The following is a 17,390-nucleotide window of genomic DNA, read 5'->3' on the forward strand; positions in this document are numbered from 1 at the left end:
CATTTAAGGCTGAGACAGATTTATGGGTCTCTCGGGGAATCAAGGGATATGGAGAGTAGGCGGGAAGGTGGAGTTGAGGCAGAAACTCAGCCATGGCCGTACTGAATGGTGGAGCACGCTAGAGGAGCCATACAGTTTACCCCTGCTCTTATTTATGTTCGTGTCATTTTCTTGACTTAATTTTTTAAGACTTTTTTTCATGATAATGCAATCCAACTGGAAAAGATTGGGAGCCGCAAATGAGATATTAAAGAGCCGCATGTGGCTCCGGAGCTGTGGATTGCAGACCCTTGGCATAAATGCATTTAAGGGGAAGCTAGATAAAAACACAAAGGAGAAAGGAATAGAAGGATATGTTGATAGAAAGAAATGGAGAGGGGTGAGAGAAGGCTCATATGGAGCGTAAACAATGGCATGGACTGGTTGTGCTGAATGGCCTGCTTCTGTGCTTTAAATACTTGGTAATGCTTTTCGAAAGGTTCTGATTTATGCTGGAATATCGTTTCACTGATGGTTCTCCATCAATTCGTCAACTAGTCATCCTTCATCTGTGCGCAGAATATCAGCAGGCTGCTCGATCACAAAAGGAGCTTTCACAGTTGAGCTCCATCCTGTCCCCACTTGAATCTATACACATGCTTTCTAGCTAGGCAAGGGTTGTGGGGGTGGGTCACTCAATAGTAACCCAGCTGAGGCCAACTGTGACGGTCCTAATGCTGGTTGGCTGAGATTATCTAACGTAGCACAGGCCAGGATAAGGCTGAGCTACAGTTCCACACAAAGCTGTGTACTTTGTTAATAGTGCCTTCGAAAGGATTCACCATACAGATGATTGCAGAGAATGCACAGCACAGAAACAGGCCATGCAGCCCAACTGGGCCATGCTGCACATAAGCCTAAACCTATCAACATAACCTTCTATTCCTTTCTCCCTCTAAAACAACCACCCCTTAAATATTTGTTTCGTCTCAGTACTCCACGCTGTAGTGAGTTCCACATTCTTACCACCCTCTGGGTAAAGTTCTTGCTGATGAATATAACAGAATTTTCTCCCCACCTTGCTCCCAAACTCAGTAAAAAGACACAACAAACATACGCATCTTAATGAAAGCGCCTTCTGTTGAGCTGATTGCCAAGTTCCATTTTAAAAGACAGATCCCAACATAAACGTGGCCCTGACAGTGAAAGCTCTTTAAAGCCACCTGAGAATCAAAATGTTTGTGTGATATTTCAGTTACATTGTCTTTTCTTACTTTATCGATTGTAGACTGTAAAGCCAGGTGCTCGGTCTTGAGCTTCTGAATCTCTTGGTTTAGTTGGTTTTTCTCCTGCTTGCACTGCTGTTCGAGGTTACGGTATGCACGTTGCTGGTCAGACAGCTCCTATAATCAGAGTGGCGAAAACCATAAAACATCTTTACATAGTTATCGGTTAATGTTTCTACAATTAATGTTGAGTGATAGAAGCTACCAAGTAGCGTTATGTATTGGTGCAATGTTCTTTCTTTTGGGCCTCCTTATCTCGAGAGACAATGGATACGCGCCTGGAGGTGGTCCATGGTTTGTGAAGCAGCGCCTGGAGTGGCTATAAAGGCCAATTCTAGAGTGACAGGCTCTTCCACAGGTGCTGCAGAGAAATTTGTTTGTCGGGGCTGTTGCACAGTTGGCTCTCCCCTTGCGCCTCTGTCTTTTTTCCTGCCAACTACTAAGTCTCTTCGACTCGCCACAATTTAGCCCTGTCTTTATGGCTGCCCGCCAGCTCTGGCGAATGCTGGCAACTGACTCCCACGACTTGTGATCAATGTCACACGATTTCATGTCGCGTTTGCAGACGTCTTTATAGCGGAGACATGGACGGCCGGTGGGTCTGATACCAGTGGCGAGCTCGCTGTACAATGTGTCTTTGGGGATCCTGCCATCTTCCATGCGGCTCACATGGCCAAGCCATCTCAAGCGCCGCTGACTCAGTAGTGTGTATAAGCTGGGGGTGTTGGCCGCTTCAAGGACTTCTGTGTTGGAGATATAGTCCTGCCACCTGATGCCAAGTATTCTCCGAAGGTAGCGAAGATGGAATGAATTGCGACGTCGCTCTTGGCTGGCATACGCAATGTACCACTAGGAGAAAACTTCTGGTTCTCATCTCTGATCACTTCCTTGTATCACTCACTATCCACATCCCCCCTCCACGCTCCTTCTGAATCTGTCCCTGGAAAAATCTATCCTCCAATTCACTTGCAACCGCACTTTCAAAATCACCACTGTCTGGCCTGTGACCTTCCGTTCGCCACAACATTTTTGCAGCTACTTTTGATGCCCTCGTCTCCAATAAAACCATTACTCTCTCTCACTCGAACCGTTCACCCAGTACAGTCCTCATCTCTGCTCCTTTAAATTCATGGGATGCAGATTTGAAAGGATATGGCGACAACTAGCTTAGCCAGATCTGGCTTGACCAGCTCCTGTTCTCATCTGCTAAAACTGATTATTCCAGAATCATCCATGAATGCAAAGATAACCCCTGGCTTCTTTTCTTTACTGCAAACAGTCTTCTTAAACCCCTCTTCCTTTTACTTGCACCTCCAACAGTAAGTGCAAGGAGCTCATGGACTTATCGTCACTAAAACTTCCTCTAATTCTCCCCCGCCCTAACCCCGAACTTGCATCTTGTTGTGGTTTCTCTCCGATCTCCCCTCGTGCCCTCTCTGACCTCATCTTGTCCATGAGACCCACCTTCTGCTCCCGCAATCCTACTCCCAGTAAACCGATCACCCAACTTCCCCTCCTGGGTCCCATGTTAGCCAATATTGTTAATGGTTCTCTCTCTTCAGGCGCTGTCCCTCTCTCCTTTAAATCTGCCATCCTCACCACTCTCTTCAAAAAAAAACCAACCATTGACCCCACTGTGCTTGCAAATATTGGGAAGACTGCCATTGTTTTCGGTCCCTGCTCAAAACTCCCTCCCCTGGCTACTGACTCCACCCCTCTCCCTGGCAACTGTCTGAGATTAACCTAGTCTGTTCACAACCTTGGTGTCACATGCGACCCGAAGATGAGCTTCTGACCTCATATCCACACCAGCAATAAAACCGCCGATTTCCATCTCCATAACATTGCCTGACTTCATCCCTGTCTCAGCTCATCACTGCTGAAATATTCGCTCATTCATGCTTTCATTACCTCTACATTTGACTATTCCAATGCACTCCTGGCTGGTCTCCCACATTCTACCCGTCGTAAACTTGAGGTCATCCAAAACTCTGCTGCCCATGTCTTAACTCACACCAAGTTCTATTCCCCTATCACTAGTATGCTCACTGGCCTACACTGATTCCCAGTCAAGCAACATCTTGATTTTAAAATTATCATCCTTGTTTTCAAATCCCCTTGCTCTTCTCTAACTCTGCAATCCCCTCCAGCCCCACAACGCTCAGAAATATCTCTGCTCCTCTAATTCTGACATCTTGAGCATCCTTGATTTTAATCACTCCATCGTTAGTGGCCACACTCTAAGCTCTGGAATACCCTCTCTCCACCTCTCTACCTCCCTCTCCTCCTTTAAGACACAACTTAAAACCTACATCTTTGACCTAACTTTTGGTCATATGACCCAATATCGCATGTGGCTTAGTGTCATTTTGTTTGATAATGTTCCTGCAAAGCACTTGGGATGTTTGATTACATTAAAGGCATTATCGTTTATCATCCTCGAAGGCAAGCTGCCAATCTCGATTATACATGCACTTACGCTTCAAAAAGCACTCCACTGTACACTTCCCCACAGGCTTAGTGGTAAATGTACCACATCGAGCCAACACTGTGGTGAGAAACCCAACCTCAGCCTGTAGATTGACTGGGGCACTAGAACTGCACTCAACACCTGTTGATTAAGAGAACGGGGAAGTGAAATCAGCCATGACACCGGCTCCTGACCACCATCCATGCTGGAAAGCATAAATTTGCGAATATTTGGTTAACAGCAGTATCAGGCTCAGCTGTTATGCCAACAGTTAAAGAGTCCACTGCTACTCATGGTCTTAGTTCCCACATGATCAATGCCAGATAACAGAGGAATTCTGGTGCCAGGGGGACCATATCCCATCACCATCTTGGAGCCAACTCTTGAACCCTATTTATTTCTCTCCTCATGCCCCAAGCAAAATTGGTAAAGACTGGGGCAGTTGTCCAAGCACTGGCCCTCAACTTAAACTGGATATAGATTTATGAAATAAAGAGTTGGTAAAGTGGAGAAAATTACAATACACTGCAAGGGAGTGAAGCAGTCAGCAATTGAAGGATTTAGAGAGTGCATTTGAGTAGACAACCCTCCACTCTACACCACTCTGCTTATTTCTAACCTGCTGATGTTCTTTCTCCTTGTCCTTAGATTTTTGCTCCATCAGGCGTCGAACACTTTCTGCATTCTGCCTCTGACAGTTTAGCTCTTCGGAAACCTGCTTCAGCTTCTGCTCCAGAAGTGCACACTAGCAAGACAAAAGAAACATAAATAACCATCTTCATTACCCAACACCTTCACCATATCAGCAAGTTTAATATGTTTTTAAACATGTTTTGTATTTATCAATGTGAAAGAAAGATTCGTAATGGGAAAAGAACAGCCTTCCATTTCACAGACAACAGGAACAATAAAGCTCCCACTATACTGTCTCATCAAACACTCCCAGGACAGGTACAGCACGGGATTAGATACAGAGTAAAGCTCCTTCTACACTGTCCCCATCAAACACTCCCAGGGCAGGCAGAGCACAGTTTTAGTTTTTCTTTTTTTTCTTTTGGGCCTCCTTATCTCGAGAGACAATGGGATACGCGCCTGGAGGTGGTCAGTGGTTTGTGAAGCAGCGCCAGGAGTGGCTATAAAGGCCAATTCTCGAGTGACAGGCTCTTCCACAGGTGCTGCAGAGAAATTTGTTTGTCGGGGCTGTTGCACAGTTGGCTCTCCCCTTGCGCCTCTGTCTTTTTTCCTGCCAACTACTAAGTCTCTTCGACTCGCCACATTTTAGCCCCATCTTTATGGCTGCCCGCCAGCTCTGGCGAACGCTGGCAACTGACTCCCACGACTTGTGATCAATGTCACAGGATTTCATGTCGCGTTTGCAGACTTCTTTAAAGCGGAGATGTGGACGGCCAGTGGGTCTGATACCAGTGGTGAGCTCGCTGTACAATGTGTCTTTGGGGATCTTGCCATCTTCCATGCGGCTCACATGGCCAAGCCATCTCAAGCGGCGCTGACTCAGTAGTGTGTACAAGCTGGGGATGTTGGCCGCCTCGAGGACTTCTGTGTTGGAGATACGGTCCTGCCACCTGATGCCAAGTATTCTCCGGAGGCAGCGAAGATGGAATGAATTGAGACGTCGCTCTTGGCTGGCATACGTTGTCCAGGCCTCGCTGCCATAGAGCAAGGTACTGAGGACACAGGCCTGATACACTCGGACTTTTGTGTTCCGTGTCAGTGCGCCATTTTCCCACACTCTCTTGGCCAGTCTGGACATAGCAGTGGAAGCCTTACCCATGCGCTTGTTGATTTCTGCATCTAGAGACAGGTTACTGCTGATAGTTGAGCCTAGGTAGGTGAACTCTTGAACCACTTCCAGAGCGTGGTCGCCAATATTGATGGATGGAGCATTTCTGACGTCCTGCCCCATGATGTTCGTTTTCTTGAGGCTGATGGTTAGGCCAAATTCATTGCAGGCAGCTGCAAACCTGTCGATGAGACTCTGCAGGCACTCTTCAGTGTGAGATGTTAAAGCAGCATCGTCAGCAAAGAGGAGTTCCCTGATGAGGACTTTCCGTACTTTGGACTTCGCTCTTAGACGGGCAAGGTTGAACAACCTGCCCCCTGATCTTGTGTGGAGGAAAATTCCTTCTTCAGAAGACTTGAACGCATGTGAAAGCAGCAGGGAGAAGAAAATCCCAAAAAGTGTGGGTGCGAGAACACAGCCCTGTTTCACGCCACTCAGGATAGGAAAGGGCTCTGATGAGGAGCCACCATGTTGAATTGTGCCTTTTATATTGTCATGGAATGAGGTGATGATACTTAGTAGCTTTGGTGGACATCCGATCTTTTCTAGTAGTCTGAAGAGACCACGTCTGCTGACGAGGTCAAAGGCTTTGGTGAGATCAATGAAAGCAATGTGGAGGGGCATCTGTTGTTCACGGCATTTCTCCTGTATCTGACGAAGGGAGAACAGCATGTCAACGGTTGATCTCTCTGCACGAAAGCCACACTGTGCCTCAGGGTAGACGCGCACGGCCAGCTTCTGGAGCCTGTTCAGCGCGACTCGAGCAAAGACTTTCCCCACTATGCTGAGCAGGGAGATTCCATGGTAGTTGTTGCAGTCACCGCGGTCATCTTTGTTTTTATAGAGGGTGATGATATTGGCATCGCGCATGTCCTGTGGTACTGCTCCCTCGTCCCAGCACAGGCAAAGCAGTTCATGTAGTAATGAGAGTATAGCAGGCTTGGCACTCTTGATTATTTCAGGGGTAATGCTGTCCTTCCCAGGGGCTTTTCCGCTGGCTAGAGAATCAATGGCATCACTGAGTTCCGATTTGGTTGGCTGTATGTCCAGCTCATCCATGACTGGTAGAGGCTGGGCTGCATTGGGGGCAGTCTCAGTGACAGCATTCTCCCTGGAGTACAGTTCTAGGTAGTGCTCAACCCAGCAATCCATTTGTTTGCATTGGTCAGTGATTATGTCCCCTAAATTAGATTTGAGGGGGGCGATCTTCTGGATGGTTGGCCCAAGAGCTCTCTTCATGCCATCATACATTCCTCTGATGTTTCCGGTGTCTGAGGCCAGCTGAATATGACTGCATAGGTGTTGCCAGTAGTCGTTTGCGCAGCGCCTGGCTGTTCTTTGTGCAGTGCTTCTGACTGCTTTAAGTGCTGCGGATGTTAAATCGCTGGGGGCTTTCTTGTAGTTCAACAGTTTTAGTTTTAGAGATACAGCACTGAAACAGGCCCTTCGGCCCACCGAGTCTGTGCCGACCATCAACCACCCATTTATACTAATCCTACACTAATCCCATATTCCTACCACATCCCCACCTGTCCCTATATTTCCCTACCACCTACCTATACTGGGGGCAATTTATAATGGCCAATTTACCTACCAACCTGCAAGTCTTTGGCATGTGGGAGGAAACCGGAGCACCCGGAGAAAACCCACGCAGATACAGGGAGAACTTGCAAACTCCACACAGGCAGTACCCAGAATTGAACCCGGGTCGCTGGAGCTATGAGGCTGCGGTGCTAAACACTGCGCCACTGTTAGATATTTTCTTCTACTTTGCCCAAATAAGGTGCCTCAGCCCCGAACAGCAAAGAGTGTCTCCTAATGTAAACATGTGACATCTTGCAATTACTATTCCTGTGGCTTGCCTCATTGAGATCTCCAACTTCATTTCAACTTAAGGACACTTCAGCTCTGTGGCTCCAGACTCACTAGGAACTGCATTGAGACTGTAATGAACTCTTTCAGCAACGAGTGGAGAAATATTTCATCCCAGTGAGTGTAAACTGGTTTTGAACTCAGGTCCCAGTAGGTGAAAGCCCAGCATCTAATCCTGTACATCACCCATTCCCTGCTTCCCCCCCTCCACCCTTATGCATATAGTTCTGTGCTCATAGTTCATTCTGTATGTAGCTATTCAATCAGGTTAAGTATAGCTCCACTCCCAAAGAGATATCAAACCTTGTTGCTCGTCTGCTCCTGCTGCACAGTTGCTCTCATTAGATCATCCCTGCTCTTATTCAGAGCTTGTTCTTTTGTCGACAGCTCTGCTTTGCATTTTTCCAGATGCGACTGCACTTCCTGCAACTTGTTCAGGTGATTCTTAATCTCTTTCTCTTGGGACTGAACCCAAACTTCCAGCTCAGACATCGTACACCGCAGCACTGCAACAACCGAGAGAGAAAGAAATGAGTAAGAAAGTTGTATTGGAGAAATTAATGAGACTGAAGGTTGATCAGTCCCCAGGACCTGATATTAGATTAGATTAGATTAGAGATATTCTACATCCAAGAGTGTTGAAAGAGGTATCCATGGAGATAGAGTCATAGTCATAGAGAGATATAACAGTGAAACAGGCCCTTCGGCCCACCGAGTCTGTGCCGACCAACAACCACCCATTTATACTAATCCTACATTAATCCCATATCCCTACCACATCCCCACCATTCGCCTACCACCTACCTACACCAGGGGCAATTTACAATGGCCAATTTACCTATCAACCTGTAAGTCTTTGGCTGTGGGAGGAAACCGGAGCACCCGGCGGAAACCCACGCGGTCACAGCGAGAACTTGCAAACTCCGTACAGGCAGGACCCAGAATTGAACCCGAGTCGCTGGAGCTGTGAGGCTACGGTGCTAACCACTGCGCCGCCCCTAGTGGATGCACTGATCATCTTCCAAAATTCTACAGATTCTGGAGCGGTTTCTGCAGATTGGAAAGTATCAAATGTCACGTCACTATTTAAGAAGGGAGGGAGAGAGAAAGCAGGGAATTACAGACCTGTTAGCCTTACGTCGGTCGTTGGGAAAATGCTAGAATCTATTCTGAATGATGTGATAAATGGACACTTGGATAATAATGATCTGATTGGGCATAGTCAGTATGGATTTATGAATGGGAAATCATGTTTGACGAACCCGTTGGGAGTTTTTTGAGGATGTTACTAACAGAATTGATAAAGGGGAGTCAGTGGACATGGTATACTCGGATTGTCAGAAGGCTTTCGATAAAGTCCCCCACAGGAGGTTGCTTAGCAAAATTAAAGCACTTGGGATAGGAGGCAATATACTGGCATGGAGTAAGGATTGGTTAACAGACAAAGCGGAGAGTAGGAATAAATGGGTCATTCTCACGTTGGCAGGCTGTGACTAGTGGGGTACTGCAGGGATCAGTGCTTGGGCCCCAGCTGTTCACAATATACATCATCGATTTGGATGTGGGGACCAACTGTAGTATTTCCAAGTTCGCGGATGATACAGTACTAGATGGGAATGTGTGCTGAGGAAGATGCAAAGTGGTTTCAAGGGGATTTGGATAGACTTAGTGGGCAAGAACATGGCAGACAGAATATAATGTGGAAAAATGTGAGGTTATCCACTTTGTGCAGAGTATTTCTTAAATTGTAAGGGATTAGAAAGTGTAGATGTACAAAGGGACCTGGGTGTCCTTGTCAATAGATCATTGAAAGCTAACATGCAGGTGCAGCAAGCAATTAAGGTTACTGGTATGTTAGCCTTTATCGCAAGAGAATTTGAGTACAGGAGTCGTGAAGTCTTGCTTCAATTGTATAGAACCTTGGTTAGACGGCACCTGGCGTACTGTGTGCAGTTTTGGTCCCCTTACCTTAGGGAGGATATTATTGCCATAGAGGGAGCGCAACGAAGGTTCACCAGATTTGTTCCCGAGATGGCGGGACTGTCCTCTGAAGAGAGATTGGGGAAACTGGGCTGTATTCTCTAGCGTTTCGAACAATGAGAGGTGATCTCATTGAAACCTACAAAATACTGAAAGGCATAGACAAGATAGATGCATCTAAGATCTTTACCCTGGTTGGGGGGGGTCTAGAACCAGGGGACACAATTTCAAAATAAGGGGGAAGCCACTTAGGACAGGGATGAGGAGAAATTTCTTTCTCAGAGGGTTGTGAATCTTTGGAATTCTCCACCCCAGAGGGCTGTGGATGCTCAGTCATTAAGTATGTTTAAAGCAGAGATTGACAGATTTCTAAATACCATTGACAGATTTCTAAATACCAATGACATAAGGGGATATGAGGATACTGTGGGGAAAAAACATTGAAGTGGATCATCAGCCAGGACCATATTGAATGGCAGGGTAGGCTCAATGGCCTACTCCTGCTCCTATGTAGAAAAAAAAAATCATATTCTAAGATCTCTCACACCAGCCAAGGGCAAGAGATTCTGCACCATCTGAAACCTGCTTTTGATCATATATTCCAAATAACAATTCATTTAAACTTCAAGTATTATTGACCCTGAACCACTATTACTCCTTCACTTTCATTACAACCACCTGTTCACCACACCCAACACACAATTGTGAGAAAATTCAAAAAACACAAATGTAATCTCGTCTACTTCAATTTACATCTCTGCAAAATACCATCTGAATTAATTCTCACATAACTCCACCTTCCAATCTAAAGGGTACACATATACACAATAAACAGCTGAGGTGAGGAAAGGGGAGAACACAGAAGCCCAGTAATCACCAGACACTGGTCCACTCCGACATTACTCACATCCACTCCCGTCCCCTCCACACTTCCCCATCCAATCACACAAAATGGAACACCTGCCCTTTCACTTCCCCACTTCTCAACGTCAACGGTCTCAAACATTCCTTCCAAGTGCAACAGAAATTTACTTGTACTTCTTTCAATTTAGTATACTGTATTCGCTGCTTACGATGCAGTCTGCTCCACACCAGGGACACCAAATGCAGACTGGATCAACACTTCCGTTCAGTCCACAAGTGCGACCCCGAGTTTCCAGTCACTTGCCATTTTAATTCTTCGTCCCACTCCCTCTCTGTCACTGGTCTCTTAATTGTTCCAACGAATTAAGCTCAAGAAACAGCACCTCGGTTTTTGATTTAGCACATTACAGCCTTTCAGGCTCAACAATTTCAGATCATAACCACTGCTCCCATTTTCTCAGACAGCAGGTGCTGGTAATGGCTCTACTGATGCCATTTACACCCCCTCTGCACACATCTTTTGTTTCTTCACTTGTCCTATTAACACCCCCTTTTCCTTTACGCCATCATTCCCTTTGTCATTTAATCACACCTGTCCTCCATCTCATTAGAAACCGTCCCTTCTGTTCTTTCCTCCCAGCCACTCCTTTCCCTGGCTCTGTACTTGCTTATAAGCCATTAAATCTTTAACTTCTGCCAGTTCTGACCAAAAGTCATAGTACTATAGCCCTAACCCTGTTTCTGTCTCTATAGATGCTGCCTGAGCTGCTGAGTGCTTTCCAACATTTTTGGTTTTCACTACTGGACTGATGTTTGAATCTGAACTTCTTCTACATGCCAGGTTTCAACAAGTCTCAACCTAGGAAATCAGAAAACTGCACCTTCCTCTCTTTCTACACCTCCCAAGTATGCATGCTGCCAGGCTGACTGAGCAGGAAGGTGGACAGAATCTGAAAGACAAAGAGGATAGTGGAAATCCAACAAAAATACAAAACCCCAGAATATCACAATACCTTGGTTTTCTTGCCTCAATTCCTGCACTTGCGCACTCCCAGATTCCTCAAGCTGATTGAGTTGGCTGCTCTTGGACTCAGAGCCAAGGTGACTGGTTTTGTTGCCATTGTTCTGCGCGCTTCTGGAATTGTGGTATGGAGGTGTCCTTGGCTGCTCCCACGGAAACACAGATGAAGGCGATCCTTGTCTAACAGGACTCTCAGGCACACGAGTGGGCGTTTTCTCTTGCTGCCACGAAAACGTAGAGGCCCTAATCTGTTGTGGAGCACTTTCTCGGTGACTCTTGTTACTGCTGAATTGCAACTGTTGAACCTTGGGCCAAAGAACAGTAAACAAACGTAACAAACATAGCAGGAGACTACGACAATCTTCTCCATCACAGCCTGAAAGGATATGAGTATGGTGGCAATAGGAGCCCTGCAATACATTGCCCAAGTTCCCATTGTTACGAAAGTGCCTCTGTGTTTTGTTAAATATATTTTTTGAGGATTCATTTTTGAAAGATTGAAGAAATGTTAAACCCTTGAGGTTTTCAAAGGGGGTCGTGTAAAGGCCACTTGACTTTGAAAAACAGTCCTGGAAATTTTTTTTTTTAAAAAAGGGGCACTGAGAGATCTTGTGAGGAAAACAAGTCTTTCCGGAAAAGGACCTAACTTCCAACTCAATAAACAACAGAGAACTTTGGAACCTGAAGAAATTGTTTACCAAGAAGTGACAGGTCAAGCCTGATGGAGGTCAAAAGGTTGACCGCCTGTTGTCGGTTTCGCTTTTGAATTGTTCTGAGTTGGGGTTGAACTGTATAAAAAGGGAGAGAATTTCCAAGGAGTGAGCGAACTTCCAAGGAAAGAGAATTCCCAAGGAAGAAGACCACAACCCAGCTCAGCTTTCCAGCACCTCTCCAAAAGACCCTGAGAAGTCCACTGTGTCAACTCATCTGGTCTCCTGTCTTTAAAAAAAAAGCCTACTAAATTAATTCTCAACACTGCCTGAAAAGAACTGATCTAAAAGATCCCAGTGACCTGTCTAACTGTATTGAGTTTGGAACACAACATTTCTCATCTGCTGTTTTTCAAGAATGAGCAAGTATCCAGCCCAAGTGTGGTTTTTTTGGTCTGTAATAGAGCTCTAAAAACAAAAATCCCTTTATCTTTCTGGTTAACTGGTGTGTTTGTGTGTGTGTTACGGGCTAAGGTAAAAACAGAACTTTAATATTTCAGTCTGTGTGTTTATGCTTTACTTCATTACTGGTTAAGACTTATCTTATAATAAACTGATTATTTTATTGTTTATTAAAGAAACCTGGTTCGTGTATTTTATTCTGGGATAAAAATAGAGTCTATGATCGACCGTATCAGTAAGTGGGAAAAAATTTTAAAATATGTCGTGACCCGTGGAGAAGTGGAACTAGAACAGACAACACATTCCTCCCGCCTCAGTCTTAACACCATTCTTCACACATGGGTATCAACAGCGCTGGTTGACTGGTTATTCCAATTCTGAATGAATCATAGCCAAGCAACATCTTGTCCTCACTGGAACAAAGTAAGGCTTGGGTTTTCATGCCCAATTTCTATGCAAGAATGCATGAACTGTGAGTGAGGATCAAACTTGGTTGTTAAACCCTTCACAGCTCAAAGACACCCACGCATGAAAATTGGCTCCTTGAGCAAGGTACCCGGAGAATACTCAGCACCTGCAGAGGTGTTGGTACAAGAAGCACAGGGTACTGGGGGAACGAAAGAGCATGCCACTGGGCAGGAGTGAAAAGCCTTCCTCAAACAGTGAAGGGAAGTGGGAACGGGATCAGTAACCCTCCCTCACAGACAGACAGTCATGCTGTGGTGATGCTCTGAATTAAACATTCACACTATTCACCCTGGCAGTGGCAAAATGAGAAAATATAGGCCAAATAAAACTAGATTTTATTCACTGAAGTGATGGAAACAAAACAATATCAGTGCTTGCAATTGAAGATGACACTTTAAACAGAATCAATTTTTTGCCGAGTTAGCTCACTCTATTTTACCTCTGTTAACAGTTCGTGGGAATCTCTGTACATCAGCGTGCTGCAGGAGTCCCAAACTTGCAATTCTAATCAGAGTTGAATCTTATTGGAACCGGAGAAAGACCAACAGGGCAAACTCAGGGCCAGAGTAACGAAGTGGGAATTTTCCCCTCCCAAGTTAAATTGGATGGAAATGAACCACCCTGGTCCAAATACAGAATGCGATAACATGACCCAAGATGTTTCAGAGGGGAGAGTCATGACTGAGAATTCGGAGAGTTGATCGATTTCATGCTTGATAGTTTTAAATCAAGTTACTAAAGCAAGAGACTGATTGACAAGACAATGCGAGAAAGGTTCCAGAGGGTATGACCAGGAGTTTAAAAAAGTCTTGAGACTGCATGGGGACCCCAGTGTAGCAAGACCGCTAACAAGTTCAAGTCCTGCTTGCCAATCTGCAGTGGGAAAGGGAGGTCCTCATGTCCTCACCAACCTCCATTGGCTCTGCAACTCAAAAAACCAAATCCTTGCCCATCTCTGCAACCTGACCTGCCGTCTCAGCACAGGGGGAGAAAATGAAACCTGACACAATGGGGTTAATAAACACAATCTGCGACTTCTCATTATGGTCGTGTCTGTCAACCTGTCAGCACCCCTAAATTTACATAAGAACCAAATGCTGTATCAGCATGCCCCACCCCCCACTTAACACTGACCTGCAGTTTCAGAGCTTTCACTTCAGAGACCAGTCGCTTCTTCTCTTCTACTTCCCGGTTGTATTTTTCTTGCATTTCATCCCATTTCGAACCTACAAGTCAAATCAACATAATAAACGTATACAATTGGTGTTAGTATTTTAGGAACCACAGTGTGAAACTCTCACAAACCCACAACCTCCACCACATAGAAGGACAAGGGCAGCAGGTGCATGGGAACACCATCACCTCCAAATACCCCTCCAAGTCACACATACTAGCCCGTCATCACTGGGTCAAAATCCTGGAAATCCCTCTCTAAAAGAACTCTGAGCACCTTTGCCAGACTTCAGCAGTTCAAGAGGACAGCCCACCACTTTCTCAAAGGGCAATTAAGGACGGACAATAAATGCTGGCCTTGTCAGCGACACCCACATCTTGAGAATGTGTAAATTTTAAAAATCCAAATCCAAACACACAAATCTGGAGTGGGTGATAGTTGAGTCAGTTAGAACATCCGAAGGGCCTGTTTCAGTGCTGTATCTCTAAACTAAACTAAACATGAACCTTTACTCATGGGAGCCGAGTTTCAACATAATTCGAGACTCATTGGATGAAAGTCTCCTCCTATTTGCTGACAGAAAGGTTTTAAAGTTGACAAGCTTAGTTGTCTCAAAACATGTTCTCAACACCAAAAACACTGCACTGTGGCCTCATTTTATTACTAATCCTGGGAGACTGGAGTCTGAGAGCCAGCTCCTGGCATTCACACTACTAATTCCAGCTCTCCTACCCAGCAGAAAACTCATAGAGCCAGTTTTTCATGGTTCAGAGTCTGCCGTGGAAGTAGTAATGGAAACATTGGAAATTGACTCAGTGACACACTGGTCTCCCAGAAACCGAATTAAATTAGCGTCAATATAAAAGCAACTCCATCGACCTAAAACGTTAACTCTGTTTCTCTCTCCACAGATGCAGCCGGACCTGCAAAATATTTCTAGCATTTCATGTTTTAATCACAGTGGCATGTTTTCTGGTCAGGCTAGCACACCGTGTTCCAATGATTTTAGGGTTCCCAACAGTCAGCAGCAAGGCAGGGTGTTGGACACGGACACAGAAACAGTGAGAAGCCAGAGAGAGTGTTTATTAAGACCCCCATTGTGACAGGTTTAATTTCACCCCCCCCCCCCCCCCCCGCCATGTACTGTGACAGCAAGCCAGAGGGTGCAGAGATGGGGCAAGGGCAAGGATTTGGAATTTGGTTGTTGGCACTAGAGAACCAATGGAGGTTGTCAAGTACACAAGAGGACCTCCCTCCCCCAAGGATCACCAAGCAGAACCTGAACACGCTTGCAGTCTTCCTCCACTGATGTCCTCACAGCTGTGATCAGAGTTTAAAATTCCTGGTCCTCACCTCCCTCAACTACTTTGCCTTGTACTTCACAGAATCACAGAGCTGTTGTAGCACAGAAGTAGGCCATTTAGCCCATCGTGTCTGCACCAGCTCTCTGAATAAGCACTTCACCTTGTGCCACTTCCCCACCTTCTCCCCGTAACCCTGCACATTCTCCCTTTTCAGATAACAGTCTAACTTAACCCGTGATGTTGGAGTTACCCCTGTGCTCACTGACCTACATTGGTTCCTGGTTAACAATGCCTCTATTTTAAAATTCCATTTCTTGTTTCAAATTCCTCCATGGCCTGGCCCCCCTCCCCCACCATTGTAAGATCCTTCAGCCAGACATTCCTCCAAGATCACTTCGTTCCTCCAATTCCACCCTCTTTGGCATCTCCAATTTTAATCACTCTACCACTGGCAGCCAAAGCTTAAATCTTTGACATGTCCTAATCTTTCCTTATGTGGCTTGGTGTCAAAAATTTTGTTTGATAACACCCCTGTGAAGTGCCTTGGGACATTTACGTATGTTAAAGACACTATATAAATGCAAATTATTGTTGCTGGAAGCAGAACTAGATTTGGATCTTTGCTATGTTTTTAACCTATGCCACACCTAATCCAGGAATGCATGTTTCTTGTTTTTATACCAAAAGCAAAAAAAGTTTTCATTCCGTTACATTGTCACCCATCACCTTAATAACAAAACAAATCCCTCTCCAATTCACTCATGGCTCCAGTGTTAAATGCACTTCCGAGCGTGGACCATACAGACCAGGAGGGTGCCAGACCTGATCCATGCTATAATAAAAACAAGAAATGCTGGAAATACTCAGCAGGTCTGGCAGCATCTGTGGAGAGAAGCAGAGTTAACGTTTCAGGTCAGTGACCCTTCATCAGAACTGGCAAATATTAGAAATGTGAAAGGCTATAAGCAAGTAAAGCGGGGGTGGGGCAAGAGATAACAAAGAAGGTGTAGATAGTACAAGGTCACAGAATAGCTGACCAGAAGGTCATGGAGCAAAGGCAAACATTAGTACGGATAGTTAAAACGAGTTTTGGTAGACACTTTATCAAACACCAGGAGGGAAATAGAAAGCAATGAAGGTGAACAAGGTAAAAGAGAGAACAGCAGAACTTCAAGGTAGGCATTCCTGTAAGAGAAGTGGCAGTGAATTAAACACAAATAAAAGCAAAATACTGCAGATGCTATGCTGATCCATGCTATGCAGAGTTAGCTGTTAGCCTGGAAGGTCAACAAATGGTCCTTGCAACCCTGGGTTAGCATGGGAATGAAATGGTCAAAATCGCAACCTTGATCTCAAACCAGAGACCCCACCCCACCCCCCTGCCCGTTTGAAAACATACATGTATATACAGTGAAGGCAGGGTCATTCTCAGCTGCGATACTTTCTACAGTCAAAGAGCCTGGTAATGCCTGAGGTCTGCATCACACATACAATATGGGGTATTGGGAAGTTCAACAGCAGCCATCTCAGTATCTTCAGGAGAGGAGCAGAGAAAGCAGAGGGGACAAAAACGATACAGTAAATAGGACAAAGACCGTGCAACAGCTCAGCCTATTAACAGGCAAGGACTGGAACTTCAACCCCTTCGACTTATAATTCTGCCAAGTTGTCAAGGAGCATGTGATGCTCCTTACTGGTCGGCATAAAGGCAGAGTGTGCATATGGGGAGTGAATAAAGATTTTAAAAATTGGATGGGGATCTTATTGCAATTTCTACAGAAAATTTAACAAAGTTTCTTGCCAACCGGGAGCTTGAAAAGGAGTCTGAATCCAGCCGGGACTGATGGGATGATTGTCTTCCCTGTCACCTGGCAAAGGGTCCAACAAGAAATGGGTCTGGGGGTCAGCATCAGCCTTGTTCCAAGTGGGCATATTGCCTTTAAATTGACACTGATTGAAACTTCCAATCAAAGAACCAACACATTGAGGAGTTTGGGTCAATGAAGAGGTCACACTCGTGCAGTAAGACAGCACTGTTCTGAGGTTGGAGTTAGAGCAC

The 17,390-nt window shown here is 45.4% G+C and overlaps 1 protein-coding gene across 6 annotated transcripts in view; it reads right to left on the minus strand.

Moving 5' to 3' along the window:
• LOC137356078 (centromere protein F-like) overlaps positions 1-17,390 on the minus strand; it is a 47,673-nt gene that overhangs the window by 20,581 nt on the left and 9,702 nt on the right. For all 6 annotated transcript variants that reach the window (XM_068021878.1, XM_068021874.1, XM_068021875.1 and 3 more), the window contains 5 exons: positions 13,988-14,079; positions 11,266-11,578; positions 7,712-7,914; positions 4,355-4,480; positions 1,254-1,382 (listed from right to left, as the gene is read on the minus strand). In XM_068021878.1, the coding sequence (XP_067877979.1) occupies positions 1,254-1,382; positions 4,355-4,480; positions 7,712-7,914; positions 11,266-11,578; positions 13,988-14,079 (863 nt within the window). The remainder of the gene's footprint in view (positions 1-1,253; positions 1,383-4,354; positions 4,481-7,711; positions 7,915-11,265; positions 11,579-13,987; positions 14,080-17,390) is intronic.

This window comes from Heterodontus francisci, chromosome 44 (genome assembly GCF_036365525.1).
Source record: "Heterodontus francisci isolate sHetFra1 chromosome 44, sHetFra1.hap1, whole genome shotgun sequence".
NCBI classification, from domain to species: Eukaryota; Metazoa; Chordata; class Chondrichthyes; order Heterodontiformes; family Heterodontidae; genus Heterodontus; species Heterodontus francisci.